Below are 23,249 nucleotides of genomic sequence, written 5' to 3'. Positions count from 1 at the left end.
TTAATTAATTTCGAATTTATTAGAACTTATTTTTTTATTTCTTGTAAAAATGGAAGTGGAATGTATCATCCAAACTCCGTACTTCGAGATGCATGCCAATATCATCCAAAACACACAATGGCAATTGTGGGGCCTATATTCATAAATATTACCCTGATCCAAAACTTCTGCAGCCCCCACAAAGTTTCTAATAATGAATGCTTTCAATATTCACTTTTTTCTATTGTGTGGCCCACTTGAGTTTTGGATATGTCTAATTATTGAAATCCCGTCCTATTGTGATCTTGAGAAACTGATGGATGAAGTGGATTTCTCATGAAAATCTTTGTGGCCCCCATGTAGCTTCTAACCATAGAACTTTCTATTGGGCCCATCCACTATATAGTACACAACCATGATCATGAAAGGGAGCAGCACATTCCCATTTTGTTAGGACTATACAATAAATTCAGCCGTTAGATTTTAAGTATATAGATATCTAGTGGGTACCACTTTTGTGTGATCATATAACTCCATCAAACATTATAGAATTCCACACAGAAACCATGATAATAAGGTGAAAAGGTCCCGTTTTTCGTATTAAGAATCATAATTACATAGCCTATATGTGTTGACTAACAACAAATCATAGAAGGCTTTTTATTTTTTCTTTGAACTTTTTTTTTTTTTACAAATTAAAGAGAAATATTATAAATTCCAGTAAAGAGAATGGCTCATGAACAAACAGCCTGCACGGCCAGCCTATTTTCGACGCCGCGGCATGTGGTCCAACCCAACGTAGTATCATCCGCGCTGATCAAGCAGCTTGTTTTTCCCACACATGCCTGGAAATTACAAAAATAAAAAATAAAAAAATGCGTTAGTTTGATTTTTTTTTTTTTTTTTTAATTTTTAAATTATAAAGATGGAAATGATGAAATATATTAGTCACAGTTAGATGGTACATGTTGCGGTGTGGACAGTGGATCGAGACCGTCAAACAAGTGCTACGTACCATGTATGGTCCATGGTTAAAAAAGATTCGTGCAAATGTATGATCCTATCCGTCTGACTTGTGGCCTTTAAATGGACCGTAAAGGCTTAAAATGCAAAAAATAGTTGTTGGTTGACATGTAAGGTATCGAGACCGTGCAACATGTGCACTGTACCATGGATGATCGTCGGCATCCTACCTGTGGAATTCAAATGGAAGGTGAAGCGAAAAAATATTAATGGTTGAGATTCAGGGGGAAGTTGGGAGGAATTGATGGATGGCTAGGATTGTCTTATTTGTATGAGTTTTGAACGGTGAGTCATCCATGGTAGTGCATAGAGTGGATGGTCAGATCATCCATCTAGCCTACCAAGTGTATAATGGAAGTGGGACTATGTATGTAGTGGTTGAGACCAATCTATGGTATCATTTCGGTCTAAACACTTTAGAAATAGAGCTTAAATCAGTTAATTACAATTCAACGCAATAATAATGCACCAGTATGGATGCCCTAGTGTGTGCATTGAGAGTCCATGATCAGGAAATCTAGGCCGTGGATATGATTGGACCTGCGTTGATACGTGAAGAAACTCCTTGGAAGATTCTAACGGTTAAATCCATGCCCTGAAAATTGGTGGTGGAGGTAAAAAAATAATAATACTCAGAGTGATTTTTGTGAGAAATCTAACCCGTCCATCCATTTTTTAAGCTCATTTTAGGACTTGAGACCAAAAGTAAGCATAATCCAAGACGTGGGCCGAACTTAAAGGAAAAGGTCAGTAAGGAAATTTCTACAGTTGAAACCTCCCTGGGTTGACAGTGATGTCCAAATGCAATCCATACCATTCATAACTTCATTACTATTGGTATAAACTGAGAACACAAATATTACCCTGATTTAAAACTTCTATGGCCCCACCAATATTTCAACGTTCAATCCTCTTTACGGCTCACTTGAGTATGGATCTGGCTCATTTTTGGTCCCATGTCCTAAAATGAGCTCACAAAATGGATGGACGGGGTGGATTTCTCACAAACATTACGCTAGACCCCACCCTAGCTTTTCAGCGCAGGAACTTTTGCAGGAAATACACGTCCGTCATTGAACAGTGCGGATAGATGGGTTCTACAGGATTTAATGGTATCTACATTATCTTTGGAACCTCATGCGATGGAAGAAGAGAGTATGTATCTTGTGGTTAAAATAGGACCAGATTATAATTAATGGTTCAGATCAACTAAAAGAAGGCTTAATGGAAAAAAGAAAAAGAAAAAGTGTGACTACGTGCATGCATGCATGGATGCACGTAAAATACCTTCTGAATGGCCGAAAAGGCATCGCTGGACTCGCATATGCCTTTCTTGAAGGATCCGCACTTGCCCTGTGGGTCTCCGTAACTGGCGAACTGGATCTGAGAGATGGTCCGGTCGCCCTGACACGATAATTCTACTGTATTCCGCTCAGTGATCGTCCCACAAACTGTCCCAACCGTTACTGTCTGGAAATTCACCTGCGTTGGATTCCCTCCCATTTCCTCGAACAAAATCAACGTGTTATCGCTCGACCTCAGGAACGATCGCGGCACATGGTACCTGGTACGATTCAGATTTTTAAGTAAGAATTTCTACAAATTAAAAGAAATTTAATTAAAATTAATGTTCTATTTAAAGGGTCCGATCATGATTTATAGGAAGTTGGTGCTGAACTGATCATCAAGTGGGTCCCACCTTTAATGGGCTACATTCCACTATTCAATCCTAACCGTTGGATTGTAGGAATTTAAAATGGGCTACATTCCACCTTTAATGTTCTATTAAAATATCTACATTCCACTATGCAATCCTAACCGTTGGATTGTAGGAATTTAAACTTTGGTTTTTTATTTTTAAAGCATGATCAAGGGGTGGGCCTTACCATCTCTGGGTGGGCTCTCCGCATCCGGTCGTGCATCTTTTCGGATCATAAGTCCCACGGTAATCGCAATTCCCACAGCCGTCCGATGGGGCTTTGAAGGTGGGCCAGAATCGGCCGATGCTCTGGCCGTTCACCCATGCTTCTCCCTTTCCCATCCCTAGTAAGTCCACCACCACAGGCTCTTCTCCAAGAGGAGGCTTGAAGGTTGTCTAAGACAAACAAATAAACAATTCAACGGCCTAGATCAATTCTCCTGCACAGTAGGATGATATAGTAACATGGTAGGATACTAAGGATATCAGCGAATGATCACAAACTTATGGTACGTATGTTTATTACATTACGTTCCAGTTGTGTGCGGCGCACGTGTGATGCGAATGTTGATCCGACCCGTACATCTTGTGTGCCTTCCCATCATAACCGTACATTCCTCGAACCATCTCTATCTAAAACTCAGATGGCACACCACGGAGAACAATGTACAATCACAGCAACAACCTGTATATTCCCATTCTGTGGCCCACATAAATTTTGGAATAGCTTGAGTCTAAGTGTACCTCTTCATCCTGGTGGGTGCAACAGATGAATGGAATGGATGATACATTAACAACACTGTGGAGCCCACACAATATCTTAGATGTTTCTATGTTGGGTGTCCTACTCAATGTACCCTTTGTTGTGGCCCAGCTGAGGTATGGATCTTATGATTTAGGCCTAACTTAGAGATGGACGGGTTAGATGGCACTCAAACATCAGGGGGGGCCCCACACAGCTACAAAGGTATAAAAAGCAAGGTAGCAATAGGCTGGGCCTGCACTGAGAAAAATTAATATTTTCAACAGTTCCAGCCCACAGACCCGAACTAATCATTTCACTGGTCCGTTTAGAACATCAGTGGCTTATGCATGAATGGGCTCTATAAATTTTAAGAGGGCCTTGAGGGGTCCACGTACTAATTAGTCATGTGTCGGGTTGGGCCTTTTAGAAAACGGGCCCATTAAAGACGGGCTGGGCCCTTAGTTACAGAAAGAGAGTAGTACCTTGTACCAAGTCATCCTCCTATTAAGAGGAAGAGCTTCTGTGGTCCATTTGGGATCATGTTTAGGATTCTCACTGTAGACTTCTTGGGCATAGCCATTCAATCCGATCTGTACATCAAAGGACCAATCAATGGGCCATGCGCATCACGTCATTGGATACCATCAAATAAAAAAAGTAAAAAAATTATAATAAAATTGATATTTTTCATTAATGTATAAATAACATTATTTATCATCATTCACCTTATAGCTCCACTGGCTTGCAGATAAATCCTTTGAAACATTGCCATTTCCCACCAATTCAATTGGCCCACCTACTATTCCGGCCGGAACCAAGTCGAAGAATGCACCGTAATTCTACTCAACCCATGAAAAAAAAAAAAATAGTATCGAGTGGTCAAGATTAAAGATTTTGATAAGAGTATTTTAGTAATTAACTATGGTTAATACAAGGTTGTAAATGGAGTGGACTTCGGCTAAAGTATAATGAAAAAGCCAAAGAGGCCCAGTCCAATCAGTTGGAAATCATGGGTTGGGCTTGAGATCCTCTCAGGCCCAATAACTATTGACTGGGGTTTAGCTGTGCCTAAGACGATTCTCGACCGTTGAAAGTCGAGAATTGACTACCCTCCTACTGCTCAAAGTAGGATCAATTAAATTAATGGCTCCAAAGAAAAGATATTACTGACCGCTAATCCAACGGTGGCGCTGAGTAAGGTAATATCATTTTTCTTGGGTTTTACGGTGACGGGCGCCTCAAGGACAAATCTGTAATTTCCATTTTTCCCAAATTGTGATCCTGATTCCATCAAAATCAGAAAATTCAAAACGTTTAGAAGGCTGAGATCTTTTTAAAGGAAAACTGATCGCATGCAGGCTACAGTGCTACTACTTGTGGTACTGTACGATCCAGGAGTACCATGAAAAGGTAAGCCACACCTCGAAAATCAAGCTGATCAACTCACAAGGTGGGCCACACCTGTATATTTACGAAGACCGTCGGTTGTCCATTGATCCCTACTGCGTGGCCCACCTGATTAACGGAGTGGCAGGAAGGATTGTACGGCACCAAAAGCTCTGGTAATTTGAGTTTGTCTAAGCCGTTGTTATGGTGTGCACTCCACCAATTGGATGATCCCAACCGTCCAGCTTCACCCTCTAAAATTATACACATATTTGGATGGTTAAGATCATCTGATTGGTCAAAAGTAGAAAGATGAATCCATTCATCAAGCAATAACTCAGTTCCGTTTTAGATTGCGTTGGGATTCCCGCATTTATTATATTGATTTCTTAGATAATTACAAAATAAATAAATAAATAAATAAGAGAATTTGTTTGGTATATTTACCGACGTGCTTTCCATTGAAGAATGCATGAAGAACATGTCCGGTTGTATTTACACGTAATGTCATATGTTTGCTATAGATAGGATCGCTCTTGCTCATATGTACACTTCAGAAATATCATAAAAGAAATAAATAAATAAAATTATATAATAAAAAAAATCAATTTTCTTGTATATGATTTTTATATATAATAGAAATTTAAAAAACAATTTACCTTGTCATGTACCACAAATAGTCACTAGTGTCACCAGTAGCCATCTTTTGTTCTAGAAGTTGTGTAGAGGTGAAGGAGCCATGTTGCCCTTTCAATGTATCCTTGATCTTCTCAGCCCGCCATTGCCAGATCAGCTGGGCCGGTTCATTTTCAGCTGCATTAGGCTTCTTCACCATAATAGATGTCTGGGCTTGAATCTGTCCATGAAATTGAGATGCCAGATCAGCTGGGCCGGTTCATTTTCAGCTGCATTAGGCTTCTTCACCATAATAGATGTCTGGGCTTGAATCTGTCCATGAAATTGAGATAATAATCAGAGAATGGAGGCCCATCATTCTGGTTTGTCAGCCAGTGTAAGCTTTACTGGGCCTATGCAATTGGGCTGTCATTATTAGCCATCATGCTGGTTAGTGGGCCAGTGTAGCTTTACTGGGCCTATGAAATATGGGTCTGTCATTATTATTATTATTATTATTATTATTCAATAAATTCCATTTTTAAGCAAAAGCTTACCTTTGCTGTATTGTAGACATTATTCTTACAATCAGGAAGAATGCTAACAGACCATGCTGGCACAAGATATTGGAGGCCTTGGAAGGTGATCAGGACGTCAGTCGTACCATTCTGATTAGCCAAGAAACATCCGGCAGTTCCATTGGCGGGTTTATACATTGTCGCCTGAAAAAACAATGCAATTTATGTTATTGGACGACTGACAAAATGAAATAGAGAGAGAGAGAGAGAGAGAGATTTTAAAAATCGAACCGTTGCACCATGTCCATAATCAGTGGTCGTTACATCACCATAGACAAGCGCATTCTCCATCGATAAAAGAACTAAATGAAGTGCCTTCAAATGGCCCCACTTGGGTTGTCTCAAATTACCATATTCATCAAGCGGAGCATCATAATCATAAGATGTTGTTATGTATGGCCCACCTGATGTACGGCCGAAATTGGTTCCTCCATGGTACTGAAATGATGCAAAATATCAATAAATTCTTTTGAAAATACATAGAAAATTTCCAATATACACATATGTATGCATGTGAGTGTAGGACTAACCATGTAGTAGTTTTGCAAAGTGCCACCGTTTTTGAAGAATAGTGCAACTGCATTGGACACATCTTCAGCAGCCCTATGTGGGTCTCTTCCACCCCATGCTTTAAACCTGAAAAATCCAATAATATTCATATCCCAGAACCAAAACTGATATTCCAAGCCACCCCAAATTGATAGTTCCACCCCAAAAGTAGGGCTTTCTATGGGCCTGGCCATCAACCGTTCAAAACTCACTTGCTTTGGGCTTATTGGACAGTTGATAGACTTAAGGACTAGAACTTTGTGGGCTACGCCCATTGACCGTCCTACCTACTAATTTAAATTCATTGGGGTGGAAATATCAATTCTAGGGGGTGAAATGTCATTCCCCATGACCAAAAGAAAGAAGCAAGAAAAAAAAATTAAAAATTAAAAATTAGAAAAACCCACCAGCCGGTCCAATTCTCAGTCCACATTTTCGGACTATTTGCATTGTTTGGCTTGAAATTGTGACAGTAAAATCCATTGCATGTGTTGATCTGTTTTGAGATAGACAGAAATAATTTCATAAAAACAACTAGAATTACCAAACAAGAATGAATATTTACACCCACCCTTTTTGGTGCATACACCATTTCAATTAAATGGTATATCTTTCAAAAAGATGGATGTAAATGTCATCTCCATTTTAAAATACGCCCATCAATTGTACAGGTGGATGGGCCTTGATTTACCCTCACTATGTAGCTTTGATTAGAACAATCCAACACAAACAGATATATATATATATATATATATATATATATATATATATATATATATATATATATATATATATATATATATATATATATATATATATATAACAAAATACCATTGGTTGTGGTGCATCAGCTTGTTGGCACATGATCCATGGGACCCCAACATTAAGGGAATCCGCCATTTTCGCACACCACTCGACGTATTTTTTCCCAGCAGCACCGTATGGGCCCATTACATTTCCGAATTCATTCTCGATCTGTTATGATTATTAAAAAAAGAAATTTATTATAACAAACAATACATGAAAACAGATGCTCTAATACCAAAGTTTATGTATTTTTGGCTGACTACAACTAAGGAATTATTTATTTTTATTATTTATGTTGAAAATGGTATTTTTGTAAGTACTTTAATGGAATGTGATGACATGAAAAATGTGATTTGGATGGGCCATGATATAGAATTGTATTGAATCAGAATCATAATCAACCTCCCACTTGAGAGAAGTGGCATGCATTAGATTTATCTTAATTTTAATAAAAATAATACAGTAATGAAATGATAAAACTGACCTGTGTGAGGATGATGGGCCCACCTTGATGGGCCAGTAGATTCTCTTCCTTAACCATGTTCACTATATGAGCAGTGAAACTTTGCATTTCATCCTAAAATAAAAATTCCAAGAAATGCATTTTAACACAAGAAAATATCATTTGAAAGAAAACATAATAAAAAGTGATACAGTGCTCTTCTGCACTACAAGTTATCATGCTCCTAGTTGCATCAGGATACTTGGACAGCTTAATCAATCAATCTAGGCTGTACATTAGCTCCGGGAACATGTTTCATTAGCTACTACACCAGGAAAGAAAAAAAGACAATTGGTCATAATTGGATGTCTTATAATATGGACGGTTGAGATTATCTGTATGAAAATAAATCCAATAGACAATGAGTCATCAAATATATTTGTTGGACCCCATCATGGATTTGAAATAATCACTTCTATCAGACAACCTTGTCCATCCAACCCAAGGATAACAGACTAATTGAATGATCTAATCAGTCCGATTTTCACACGATTGGACTATGAAATTTTTGATCCACCAAATGAACGGTCCATATAAATTTACTGGAGTGTCCCAATGTAACCAGAAAACATTAAAGTGCTTATATCGATAATAATCATCTAATACACAAACAACATCAATTAATTAAAATAGAAACCTTGAATATCTGATTATCAGTTCTCAACTGAATTCCTTCCATCTGGTGTAGCCAAACAGGAAGTCCTCTGGCAGGAAACACACATGAATTAATTAAAAAAATATTATTATTATTTTATTTTATTTTTTTGTGTAGATTTCAATATTAATGGGTGGCCAGAAAATTGTTTCTGTCCAGTCATCAGGTGGGCCACATGCATGGGTCATATGTGGACCACCAACCCAAATCTCTATTATACAAGGTGAGTCACCAAAATAATATTTAAAAATTACCCGTAATTCCATTCAGCGCAGGCATAAGGTCCAATTCTAAGAATGAAATATAACCCGGCTTGATGGACGGTCTTGATGAACCTAATCAGGTCACGATTGCCCTGGAAATTATACTGTGGAAAAATGAAAATTTCAATATTAGTACGTGAAATCTAGTGGATTTTTTTATTTTGAAAATGTTTTAAGTTTTAAAGAAATATCAGTACCTCACGACGACGTGGCTCATGGATGTTCCAGAAAACGTACGTTTCGATTGCGTTGAGCCCACCGTCCTTCGCCTTCTGGATCAGATCGGGCCACATCTGCAAACCAAGAAGAGATCAATGCCTCAGAGTAAAAGATCCCAACAGTTCATTAGGTGGGACCCATGATTTATACATAAAAGTACAGCTAGACCATTCATTAGGTGGGCCACAAGTGTTTGTTAGATAATGACAGTTGGTGTCAGTCTGTTGTACCTGTCCCATCTTTTTAATATACCGCGTGCGTGACAAGATGATCAGACCCGTCCAATTTTTGGAGTGAGGGAAATATAGAGTGGGGCCCACTAGACTAATGGCTTAGATGAAAAGAAAAACTGTCATTCTTATTTTTTCAGTGGCATCAATAAATCCAAGGAAACGATATCATGACGTTCCAAACACGTGGCATTTGTGTATCATGATCAGGACATGAGATAATCTCCTAGCCTGTGTTTTCATGGTGGGCCATGTGTATAAAAATCAGGTCAATCTATGGCATAGGTGGGCCACGACACAGAGATCAAAGCAAAGCTTTGTGGGCCCTACCATGATATATGTCAGACATCCACACCATGAAAACCATATGAAATAGTGCCTAAAACTCTCATCCAAGTGGGACAAACTTAATGGATGGGATGGATGGATCATATAAAAGATCAAGCCTATGGAACAAGAGAGAGAGCTGGCCACAATCTTAAGCTCAAATCCAAGCGTTCGAATGCTTCCAACAGGTTTGCACATGAGATCAAAAACGTTATAATTCATTATAAATATAAGGGGGACATGAAAGGATTTGCACACCTCCGCCGTGCTACGCGGATAGTGGATCGAACCGGAGATGATCAACCTTCGCTGACCATCGATCGTGAGGGCCCGCCCATCATGAGACACTTGTGTCGCGATGGATGGAGAATAAGATAGGCATGATAGAACTAGAAAAAGGAGCCCAGTTCCCAAATGGCCCATCTCGATCCTCACCACCAAACCCCCTTAACGTGATTTGCTTAAAAATCCAAAGCACTGAAATGACTATTTATAAGAAAATCAGGTGACCTGGCATTCTCCATTTTTAGAATGTTTTTCTGCTTCGCTGAATTCGTCGACAGACTCGTTCATGGTTTGAATTTGTTCGGTAACGTTTTTCTGTTTGAGTGAGGTCATTTTCTCACCGTAGTCCCTCGGACCACTGCCAAATCCATGATCGGAACCGTTGATTATGTGGACCCCACCAGAGTAGCCACGATGAAAAAAATTTGTGATGAACAGATTGTACGATGGATCACGCTGTTGGATGCAATAAATGGTTGAGAATGAGGTTTGCTAATTTCGTTCCTACAGCAGAGTCCTTCACATTCACACGTAAACGCATGTTCCACAATGTGACACGTGCATGAGATCTGAGCTTTCCATCCGGTGAGCTGCACTGTTTAGATCTTCTGACCTAAAATAAAGCCATTTGACAGCTCATTTGGGCCCTGAAATATAAAAAAATTGAATGGTTAGAACTAGAAACTTTTAACCGTCAATTTACGTCGTACATTGTGGCCCACCTAAAGAGTCAAAATTTATCTTATTTTCTAAGAAGAAGATCTGATAACGATTTCAAATCTTATGGAAAGCTCAGATCTCGCACAAGAGTTTCATATTTGCACGTGTTACAGCGTCTAGATGTGTGCGGTTCCATGCGCGGGTGGAATTAGCAAACTTCTACCCCTAAAGAAAGGCCAACGGTTAAGATTCGATGACTCTTTTGACCGTATGGGTAGGATGCATTTTCGGCCTTGGGCCATCACTGTGCACTTGGTGTGCCGATCACAGCCTTCGGACCACATATGGTGCGGGGCCCATCCCCACAGTTTAGGCTGGTCATAAGGAGCTGAGCTGTCATTTCAATCTACTCGTCCCAAAATAGACAATGGGGATTTGTTTGATACTCTGGCAAGGTAGGACGCTTGATACGCATGCAGTAGAAAGTTACACGTGGCATGTATAAACTCATATTAAACCGGTGAATGTTAAGAATCCACTGTTACTTCAGAAAATCTTTGGTTGTCAAATCCTAGCTTCTGATACGTGGACACATGTTTTTTAAAATAAAACCGTTGGATGATAGGTGCCCACCAATCCCATAGTCAGCGTTATTTTGGTTCTTGGTAGATCTAAACTGGTGCAGAGAATTTAGATAGTTTAATTTCATTTACTTGTACGCCTATGTAATTTCTAAGTGCCTATGTATCATCTATTGCACTCGGTCAGAGTATCAAAGGTTTTTTGGTCCGACATGGATAGGGGTGTTAATGGGCCCGGTCAGGCCTGAAAAATCATAAATTTGTGTTGCCCGGCGTAACGAGGAAACAATTCAAAATTGGGGCTAAGACCTGCATAAGCCCTGCCCGTTGACAGCCAAGACATGACTGACTCAGTGAACTTCACTTATCCAACTCGTTTAGACTCTACTCAAATCGAACTGAGTGAGTGAGTCGATCCGAACCGAGTATACATTGTCCAATCAGTTTGGGTCACTCGGTAACTTGACTCGGCTTGACTTGAAGTCGGCTACGATTCTGGCAAGTTGTGATTTCAGCCCATAGATACTTGCTGCACATGCCCAACACTGATTCAATCCGACTCGGTACTTGTGACCAGGTGGGACTCAGTCTCAATTAGCCCAGACTTGGATTGGATCAGGCCTGCTAGACTCCATACTAAGTTGGGTCGAGCTCAAGTCCGGTCTATTTCATGCTCGAGTCAAATCAGCTGTAACTCAGTCCAAGTCCGGGATGCCAAGCTCTAATGGTTGCCGAAAAATATCCTTTTACGGCCCTGATAAATGTACACGCGTGTGCAATAAAGCTCACGTTGATGCCACACGTGTGCCAGCATGGCACATAGGTGTGAGATCTAATCCATCCATCAGATTGCCATGTTTTCCAAAAAACAAAATCAAGTCCAATCAGCATGTGGGACCCAATATTGGAAACGTGCGGATGGGTTAGAAAACTTCAGCTAAGCCTTTCTGAGCTGTACATTTGTTTTTCAAACTTTGGTCCACGTGTCAGTGGATCAATCTGATTCCTGGCCTAGGGCATCAATATAGTGGAGCCCTTCTGATGGATGGATGGGATTTCAGGCCTATCCTGACATGATGGCATATGTGTGGTGTGTACATGAGCATTACTGCAGACGCGTGTGGGTTAAAAAATTCCCAACTATCATATGTACGTTGTCATAAGGGTGTAATGTGGTCCATTAGATAAGTCGATGGTGATGATCACTAACATGTAACGGTCCATCTTTTGGCCCCTATCTTGGGTTTACCATTGGAGACGGATTGGATGGTGACCCCAACACCAGCTATATCTCTGGTAACTGTGGGGCCCACCGTGATGTATGTATTTTATCCACCCCATCCATCCATTTTGCCAGCTCATTTTAGAGCCTGAGCCGCAAATTGAAGCGTAGCCAAAGCTGAAGTGGACCACACCACACGAAAAAGTAGGGATAATGACATGCACCGTTCAAATCTTCTTAGGTTCCACTGCAATTTTTATTTGGCATCTAAGATGTTCATAAGGGCACAAGGTCACAGTGATTCGGATAAATGGAAAACACAAATATCAGCTTGATTCAAAACTTCCATGGCTCTTGAGAAGTTTTCAATGATATGCATTTAATCCTCACCATTTTCTTATGGTGTGGTCCACTTAAGCTTTGGATATATGGCAATTTTGGGCTCATGCACCAAAATAAGCGGGCAAAATGATTGGACAGCTTGGACAAAACACAAATGATGGTGGGACCCACAGAGTCCAGTCAAAACGGATTATAGATGGTGTTGGGTCACCACCCATTCCTTCCTTTTTTAAACATGGGGGTTGTAATCACCGTGTCAATAGTAGAGCTGGGCATTGAGTTGAGTCGGACCGAGTTAGGGTTGACCCGACTCGATCTGGTTTTGAAATAGGCTTGACTTGAACTTGACTCAACTCTGTACCGATCCAGCATGCCTGAATTGATCCGAGTCCGGGTTTAACGTGAACTAATCTGGATCAAGTATGACCCAGTCAAAAGTACCGAGTCGGTTCGAGTTGGCACTGATTCGGATCAAGAGATGACGGAGGGAGAGGGGGGTTGTTGGCCTTGGAAGAGGAGGAGGATGAAAGAGGGAGAGAGAGATTGGGATCGGGTCAAAGTCGGGTGTGGCGTATAGGGTTAGAGATACTTAGAAGTTGTGGTTTCTTATTATGTATATACCCAAATCCAAATGAGTCAGTTTCGGATCAAGTCGAATTTGACCGGATCAAGTTTGGAGTCGAGTTGGGTTGAGTTACTGGGTAACTTGTGTAACAACCTGAAATTTTGGGTGCAAGTTTACCTATACATAAGGATGTATGATTATATTTGTTCAACTCTACACTTGTAGATGCATTAATATTTATGTAGTTTAACTTGAATTTAACCATAGGGAGCATTTTTCAACGGTTGATTAATAGGACAAACCCCTGAATACCTTAGTATTCTTACCCGTTCATCAAATCGACCGTTAAATCAACTATTTACTACTAGATAAGGATATCTAACTGACCACTTTAAATTTGGATCACTTGATCAAAGTAAGGTAACTACTAAATCTTCATATCTACTCGTACACACATCAAATTAACATTTTAATTCATTCATCTTATTTGTCAATTATGAATATATTTAATTTACCGTCAATATCATGATCTACACATTTTACACCTGTGAACCAATAACTTGAATCTAACATTATACATTTCTAACATAGATCGCATCCAAAAACTATTTTATATATATTCATTTATAAAAATGACCGTACAATAACTCATAAATATGATTAACATTTTAACCATCTACTTATTTAAAATTTAGACCATCAATTGATCATTCATGGCAGTTCGATCTGCCAACTGGGTCATCCAAATGTCTAAATAAACCATTCATTAGGGAGATCATAGGGTATACATCAAAACTATGGGTTAATTTTTACATAGGATGTCGTTAAACATTGTTTTGAGTTACAAATAGGCCTGATCCATTAAATAGACATCTCGGTCATCCTTAAGAGATCGAGTTCCAATTTTAATCTGTTTATAGATCACACAAAATGAATGACCATACTAAAATTTCACTTTATTCGGGCGGTCCAATCAAAAGATATGCAAGACCAAAGTTTTATATGAAAAATGAGGATGTGAGAGGGTCATTCTCTCACGGCTCTCCAAGTACAGAGAGACTTGAGTTATTTTTTAAAAAAAATTGAAAACCACCCTCTACGTGCATCCACACCATATGGTTTGTGGCCTACTTAAAATTCAAATCTATCTTATATTCGGGCCAATGGCCCAACATAATATAACAAAATTGATGAATGGAGTGGATTTTGGTCCACATCGTTGTAGGTCTCACATCTAAAAATAAAATAAAATACAATGGAAGATAAACATCCAGTTTTTGTATAATAACGGAGAAAAAAATTGGAAGAACATTAATAGTAGGAAACGGATCCACCGTTTCATCCACACTCGTCACCTAATGTTTCCATCCTCCACACGTGCACACACATGTGTAAAGTACGATGGTAAAAAAATAAAATATAAATAAATATAATATATAAATAAAATAAACATGAATAATAATAATAATAATAATAATAATAGTAAGGAGAGAAGTTTCAATGATAGTTCTTCTTGCTCACAATTTATAATCAAGCGGGTCACTCGAGTACTAGTTATACTTTATTTTTGGACCAATATATTAACGTGACAAGGCAAAGAAAATGGGCGGAGTGAATTTCTCATAACATGTTAGGGAATGTCATCAATTGAAAGACACATGTATGTATGAAAGAATTCCTTTGAAACAATTCCCTAAAATTTAGTTTTATTTAACATAAACAAAGTTTGAAACGGAAATTACCTATTTTTCCTCCCTATTTTAGACTCTCTTTTATCTTTAGGAGATACTCCTGTTGTTTAATCTAAGTCATTCATTAGTTAATTATAACTGTTTATTTGATTAAACTCATCCATCAAATCTCAACCGTTCATATGGGATGTTCTCCATCATCTTTGGACCCTAATTAAATCAAATTACATCTTTAGGCAGTCTTTACGTATGTTTTCTAATTGATGAGTTATTTCAAGCGATAACTTGGAATCGTACTTGGAAGAGTCGAATCCTAACCACTTGGTATCATCAAATCCATGCCATATCTTTGGTTGTTAATGAAACTTTCAAAATTGGATCTGAAGCTTTATAAAAACCACCCTTTTTCAAAATGCTTCTTAGCGGAAAGACAAGAGAGAAATGAGAAAACCTTAAGTCGCCTTTGATACAGGTTAGTGATGGATATTTTAATTTTATTTTTTCGTAATTTAGAATTATTCTTTAAGATCTATGCAATGAACGAGTTGGATTGACCACACGTTCATCATATCGGCCTATTGATACATACTATGAAAATAGTAAATCTTAGGCGAAATCTCTTGCTATATGTAACGCCCCGATTTCTAAAACTCGAGTACGAGACTCGTTTTCAAAAATCCGAGAGTTAATGAATCAGAGAAACAGCAGAATGTAAACTCAGAGTGCGATAGCCAAAAGAAGCATGCATATTCATGAGAGCTCAAAATTTGACCCGCTCAGCTGGGGGTCTTAGTTACAAAAATCCATAAGTCCAAAATACCAAACCACTAAAATATAAAGTATCAACTACTGATTAACACCAAAATACGCCGCTGCATCCTGATGTGGCTCGTCCTCGTAATACTCCTCCTCTGGCTCTATGGTGGCATTATCAAGGCTGGCATCGACACCTTTTACGTTTGTCCCTTCATGTTCTGTACGATTGGATAGTTGATGAATGAGTGGCCAACTCAGTGTGAATTTTCCTCAAGATTACACATCTCCGCCTTAGTAAACATAGTTAAAAGGAAAAACAAGCAATAATCCAAAATAGGCAATATGCAGTCTTATTACATGCATGAATGCATGAATGCACATTGGCCTGGGGATGCACATCCAGCCGGACTTGGGCTCGTCACCCATGCAAATCATCGACCTGGGAAAATCATCCAGTCGGACAGGGGTCGATAGTCGATAGTCTAGGAGCTAGCGAAACGATACCCCAACAACTCTAGGGCACGTGCTACAGCATCCAGAATTAGCCATCCGTCATCGCCAATATGCTATGAATGCATGATTAGCCAGCCATTATTAATCCAATTACAATCATCCAACTTAAGCAACTCAATGGTCACTACGGGGGGCTCACACCCAGCGTAGGCCGATAGCTCGAGCATAGTGTCCCATTACCACCATCCCCGACTCATGAGGTCCTCCACCTTGGGATGTTTTAATAGGGTACCTTGATCAAATGACACCGGTTCAAGTTTCCTTTTTCCACACATTTGTCTAATTGCATCCCAAGTGTGGCTTGCATACAATTATGGAATCCTCCATGTGTCGCATAAAGAGGTTATGTACAGAGGCAAATCATGTTAACATGTGACAATATATAACTTCAGATAAGGCATGTAAGGAAGCATCATGAATTAGTAAGGAGAATATATTACCAAGTTGTCACGCCCCAAACTCGGAAACCGGGCTCACAAAATTCCCGATCGCCGAATCTGGCGCCGACAGCCTCCGTAGAACCCCATTCTCGGCTCCCAGCACCCATTCGCCAGATTCCGATCCTGGGATGCTACAAGGAGGATTTTCAACATCAGTTTGATTCGTAATAAGCATAACCAAAGGCATAACCCACAAACAACAACCAAAAACTCCATCACATTTCCACTATAATCAAAAACTTTACAAGTACAATGAGCATAAGGGAAATACAATGATGATAGACAAAAAAAAAGAGCTCCAAAAGATCAGCCACGCGTCCAAGCCTCAGCGCTGCTGCGATCCAACGTCACTTGCACGCAATGGTCGTGCATAAGCTTATAGAAAGCTTAGAGGGTGGTGAAAGTGTATGCTCAAGGTGATAATGTAGTTATGCAGTATCAGAGTAATGCGGAACATGCTGATGAATGCTAAGAATCCCATTAGCTGTACCAAGGCCATGCGGTGCAAGGAATGATGTCGGCCATACCAAGGCCATGCAATGCGAAATGTAAGTCAAGCATACAAATCCTCATCTAAGTCCACATGTCAATACGGTTCAAATCTGGAATATCACCGGGGTCTAGTACACTCCAAGCCAGATTGCCGCCCCATCGCGCGCAATAAGGTGAGTGAAAAAGACCTCACTATCCGCCTGCCAATATCGGACTCGGCTCGTCAATAGCGGACTCATTCCTCGAGCTGGTCAGACTCAGCCTAGCATTGCCCCCTACTCTCGGGCGGGTAAGGCTGCACCCCCTTCCAACCGACCACGATACAGTGGAAAGCGCAGCCATCTAGTAATCGACACTCAGCGTTCATGTACCCACTCGGTCTAGACGTTGGAGCAACCTCTTGGTACCATAAGGGTTTAGGAACTTTCACCCAGGGATATCTATAGTACCCCATGTAGAACAAGATTTTTGGTATCCAATCCTGCCAACCACGATACGTCTGTGGAGGATACGGCCCTGATGTCGTTAGGGCATACAGTAACCATATCACACAATGCGAATGCATGAATCACACTATCCAGTCATACAGCAATCCTGCGTGTATCGTGCGCTCATATAGGGCAACACCCCCTGTACGGGAGCCCCTAAACAATCTGCCCGAAGGCATATGCTATGATCAGTCATTTCTCATATCAAGCATACGTATGATGCATATGATCATGAATCATGGAACTAAACATGTTATATAGGATGGATGATAATCATAACAAAGATGGGCCTAGACGGCCTATACATCAGACACATGAGCCTAACAATGGGCCTTAGGGAAAGTCATAATGCGGACATTTAACCACACTATACCTGCAATGTGGACGTCAAACCACCATTGCTCCCAAGGCATAGCCCTGACGTAAACATCATTACATAAAACATGTTGGGACTACACATTGCAATGAACCTTAGGTACATCCCATTGGGCTTTAAATACATCAAATGGGCCAAATCACATGGGCCTTATATTCATTAAGTGGGCCACATCAATGGGCCGCACCAATGGGCCTTATGTTCATTGCAATGGGCTATAACCCGTGGGCCTTAGAGTGCATCAAATGGGCCTAATCTTATGGGCCTTATATGTATCAAATGGGCCTCGCCAGTTGGGCCCCATACGTGCATCAAATGGGCCTCAACCCATTAGCCCCATTACAACTTAATGGGCCTCGACCCATGGGCTCCTAATACATTAAATGAGCCTCGACCCGTGGACCTTACATATTCATCAAAGTGGGCCTCAATCATGGGCCACAGGCAACTGAGGTGGGCCTTACCTATATCAAGGTGGGCCTCAATCACGGGCCACAAGTAATTGAGTTGGGCCTCCCACCAATATTATGTTAAATATGATATAATAATATATATATATATATAATACATATGATATTATATATAATATAATATTATATATATATATATATATATACACACACACGCACACACCACACACGCACGCACACACACACACACGCATGCACCTACCCACACATGCACGCACTCCCACACAGTGGGCTCCACATATCATGGTGGGCTCCTCGTCCACTGTCCAACGGACGGTGAAACACATACATCATTGTGGACTCCATGTGGGGCCCACCATAATGTTTATATTCCATCCAAACCATTGATAAGGTCAAGCAGACCTAGATGAAGGGCGACAAAATTTTTCACCTTGATCCAAGACTTCTATGGACCCAAAAAAGGTTTCAAAGGTAAATGTTCAATCCCACTGTTTCATACGGTGTGGGCCGTCTGAGCTTTAGATCATGTTGATTTTTGGGGTGGGCCCACTTCAGAGAGTGGCCCACTCGATGAACGGGTTAGATGACATACCAACATCAAGGTGGGGCCCACGGCACAGCCGTGGGTGGCTGCCTGTCCGCCCGTCCGCTGGGCGCTGGAGCGCAGGCAGCGCCTGCTACACTTTTCTGACACAGCAGCAACGCTGCTGTGTTGATTTATATATATATTTTTTAAAAAATTGATTTCTTGAGGTTTTTCACAGGTGGGGCCCACGTCCGATAATCCACTTCGTCCAATGGCTCTCCATGCTTCCAGACAAGCAAAACAAGCCCAATATTGGGCATATTTCAATGTCTAAAAGCAATAGGGGATGTTTCAATGGTGAGCGCACTGTTTGCCATGTTATGGCCCGCCTGGAAGTCTGATTGGTCCCATCTTCTGGCTCAACGCCTAAAATAGTCTTGAAAAAGGAATGGACGACATGGATTTAATACATACATCAAGGTGGGGCCTACACAAACGGACCACCCCCATAGCCTTGGAAACAAACTGATATTAGTGTCTTTCCAGCAACGTCCAGCGTCCCTGGACGCTGGACTTTGTATGTACTTAGGAGGTGGGCCCTGCTTAGGTGGGCCACCAGGGGATGGATGGCAGGGTACTTACACATAGAAAGTGGGCCCCACTTTTAAATGATTTGGATAAAATACCTACCTCATGGTGGGGTCCATTCAAGTGGGCCACATAACCTCATTATTACAAAAATAAAATAAATAAAATAAATAAGATAAAAGGGAGAGAGATGGAGAGTGAGACAGTGTGATGGAGGGACCCCGGCACTATGGGCCCTCCCTTGCACTAAATCATACATCAAGTGGGTCCCATTACAAGTGGGTCCATGGAATTGAAATCCAACGGTGGAGATCCCTTCTCCACTTAAATAAACGGTCTAGATGACCCTAAGCATGTAAGGAAATAAACATCATGATGGGGTCCATGGAGAATGGCCCCATCATGGAATGATCATGGTGATCCAAGTGGGCCATCGGCCACATCTTAGGGTCCAAAGTGAGATCCGAACCATTGATCGGTTAGCCTCACTTGGCCCATCTTAAAAACATCAAAAACTATCCTATCCAAACACCCACCGCTTGATCTTTTTGCTCCCTTGGCTTCCTTAGCTCCTTGTGCTTCTCTTTGATGGAGGAAGATGAGAAATGGATGGTTGAGATGAGAGATGAAGGGGTAGGAAAGGTGGGCCTCACAAATGAAATTTTCTCACCATGGGGGACCATACGTATGAATTTTGCTAAGGGAGAGTTTGAATGAGAGAGAGACTTGTAAGGGAGAGAGAGAGAGAGAGAATGATGGGTGATGGAGTGATGGGGGATGGTTTGGGTTGAAAAAATTGTAAAAGGGGGTATGGTTGATGTTGAAAATGGGAAAAAGAGGAGTGGTGAGGTGGAAAGAGGGTAGACTTTTGAAAAAGGTGGAGATGGGTTGTTGTACTTGAGGTATGGGATGCTTTAATGGTTGATTGATGAGACTAATTGTAGAGATTCCCTCGAAATCCGCAACGCGCGGTGTTTCTTCGGAATAAACGCTGATCGGCATCTTCTTGCCTGGGTATCGGTTCGGTGCGCAAGTCACGGCGTTGGAACCGCGGCGACGATGCGGTCGCTATGATATAACTTTCAGACCAAGCCGATGTCGGTGCGCGGGACCTGGCTTAGGATCGTGCGCAAACACTGAATACGGTGTGAAAGTTGTCGAAATTTGACCGGAAGGACCGCGGAAGCTAACGGAACAGTACGGATTAGGACACGGGTCTTACACAAGTCATGTAAATAAGGATCAAGGATGAACTAGCGTGTGAGCAAGTATCACAATGATGGTGGTCTAGTACAAACTAGGTTTAGCTAATTTAGAAATGGAAAGCCCAAGGGGAAAGTCATCACCTGTATGATAGTGTTCTTGAACTTGGTCTGAGCCTTCTTGTGGTCCGGGGTTACTCGAAGGATTTCCTAAAATTTACAATTTACGTATGTCAGGTGTTTCTACGACTTTGTACAAAGTTCAAAGGAATTCATCATCGAGGCCTTATGGGCTTTGTGTTAGCCCCAGTTTATTCACCTAAATAGGGTAGCCCAACTGGGCTCACCACTATAGGCCGAACTGGGCCCGATTTGCCCCTAGGTGTTGGGTCCAAATTTGACCAAAGTGAGATTGGCCTGTGCATCATGTTGGGTAGACGGTATACATATTCCATAGGCCAGTGAGCTCATCATGATGTTTTAATTCCCATTCAAGCTGCTCATAAGGTCTCAGGGACCTGGAACAGGGAAAATTTAATTACCATATTGCTCCCAAGACTTTTGTGACATGGTTGGTTTCAATACAGGGCGTCTTTGATTTTCACTAATTACCGCATTGAGGTCCTCCTGATAGATTTGTCTTATTTTGTCTCAAGCCTTCAACAGATGGGATGGACGGTTTGGATTACTGCACACGCACCAGCGTGTGGTCAACTGTCCAATTATTTGGGCGGTGTGGATCACAACATAGACGTCATGGCGAGGCCCACGGAACTAGCTGACGTCATTAGCTGGCGGAGTGGCTGGCCCATCGTCCATGTGGACGGTCTGGATTCCACGAAAGTGTCGGGTGGGATTATACCAACGTGGGTCTCACACAGGGCCCACTACATGTATTTAACATACTATGTCACATGCCCCTGAGATATATATAAATATTAAATATCCATGCATCTACTATATATTTAAATAATACATTACCGTTACATACATTGCATATTTAAATATTATATCTTCCAAGCATCTGATATCATGCCACGTGGGTCCCTCATGGGTCTCTCATATATATATATATATACCATGTATGTATATCACTTCAACGTGGGTCTTACACGGATGTGGGGCCCATATAGTATTTTATTACACTTATACGCACTGGAGAGTACTCCTGCTAATCACACGATAGGTGGGTCCCACTTACCCTGTTGACATCAATCAACGGTGAAATCCACCGTCAAAGGAAAATGGTTGGACGGCTGGATGTAACTGTTATCATGTTTTATAATAAAATATTATTTTATGTATTATACTCTCTCTCCTCTTTCTTTTTTTTTTTCCTTTAAAGCAAGACGTCAGGGCCTGAGGAAATGGGTGGACGGGTAGGATGAACTACGGCATCAAGGTGGGATGGCCCACCAACTGTTGTTAGGTGAGGCCCACCTGCTGATGCAGGGTGCGGCCCACCTGCACGTGTGCAAGGCCCAGAACCAAGGCATTCCACCGGTTTTTGGGTGAGGCCCACTTGCATTTGTACAGGGCCCACCTGCATTTGGTGAAGCCCATGTGCAGCCCTCCTTGGTCTTCAACGTGTACAGCGCCCTACTCCCTGTCAACGTGGAAACAGCCACCGTTGCTCCGGCCCGATCTTGGCTCAAGCACAGTATCCAACCAGGCCATTTTTCAATCCATCTCAGCACACAACGGGACACAGTGGTAGCCGTCCTAAGCAGAGGCACTTTCTTCCTGATTAACGGACTGTTTTCAGTCTATCTTTTGGTGCATGTTGCAGCTCAAACAGAGCTCGTTTTCAAGACGCTCTCCCCGCCATTTTCAATACGTTTTCTCCTGTTTCATAGGCTATTTATGTGGTTGATTACAGGCCGTGTTCTCAGCTGTTTCTCAGCTAAGAAACCCATTGTTTACACGTCTGTTGGGCGTCTGATTTTGCTCCCTGTGTGGCCTACCTCTGGGCCATTTTTTTGGTCTGGTTTAGAGCAGAAGCAAGTCCTGTTTGAGGGCTGCTCCAGGGCCGAGTGTCAGCCCACAACTGGGGCCATCTTCATGTCCGCACTTAGGCTGGTTTGGCCTTAAAACAGAGCCTGCACGAAGTTCACATTCGGCCTTCAAACAGAGCCTGTTTTTGGCTCCACGAATGGTCCTTGTTGATGGGTGTCTTTCAGCCAAGGTGAGGTGTGATGGGGCTTAGTTTAGGTCTATCTTAGAGTTTCTTTAACAATAAGGGAGGGAAAGGTTCTACCTTTCACTGTTGGGTCCAATCCGAACTTTGGGCTGACGCGCAAGCACCCATCGCTTCCTACTCCTTCCTCTCCTTTCTCTCTCTTTTCTTTCTCTCTGCCACTCAAGTGGTGTGGCTGCAAACTCACATTGACTCGGCTCGGTCCGTCTTCCATGGACTGAGTGGGGACAGTGCGCGTTGAGCTCACCAAACGCTCACCCTATCACTCTGTTTTCTCTCTTTTCTCTCACTACTAACCTCTTCTCTGTGTGGAGGCT

General features: G+C 41.3%; 1 protein-coding gene across 1 annotated transcript; it reads right to left on the bottom strand.

The window, feature by feature from the left end:
• Nucleotides 1–573: 573 nt before the first annotated feature.
• On the bottom strand, nucleotides 574–10,022 carry LOC131252179 (beta-galactosidase 15-like). The gene is made up of 18 exons (XM_058253044.1): nucleotides 9,836–10,022; nucleotides 8,999–9,094; nucleotides 8,793–8,905; nucleotides 8,521–8,587; nucleotides 7,866–7,958; nucleotides 7,406–7,549; nucleotides 6,982–7,070; nucleotides 6,556–6,661; nucleotides 6,257–6,463; nucleotides 6,005–6,169; nucleotides 5,492–5,688; nucleotides 5,280–5,383; nucleotides 4,618–4,727; nucleotides 4,172–4,285; nucleotides 3,929–4,036; nucleotides 2,889–3,097; nucleotides 2,290–2,566; nucleotides 574–824 (listed from the first exon to the last, which is right to left on the bottom strand). Exons 1-18 carry the CDS (start codon nucleotides 9,998–10,000, stop codon nucleotides 714–716), a joined length of 2,475 nt encoding a protein of 824 aa, XP_058109027.1. The 5' UTR covers nucleotides 10,001–10,022; the 3' UTR covers nucleotides 574–713.
• Nucleotides 10,023–23,249: the final 13,227 nt, after the last annotated feature.

Source organism: Magnolia sinica, chromosome 7 (assembly GCF_029962835.1).
Source record: "Magnolia sinica isolate HGM2019 chromosome 7, MsV1, whole genome shotgun sequence".
NCBI lineage: Eukaryota > Viridiplantae > Streptophyta > Magnoliopsida > Magnoliales > Magnoliaceae > Magnolia > Magnolia sinica.
The sequence above is the reverse complement of the archived record's forward strand: the minus strand, read 5'-3'. Positions and strand labels throughout refer to the sequence as shown.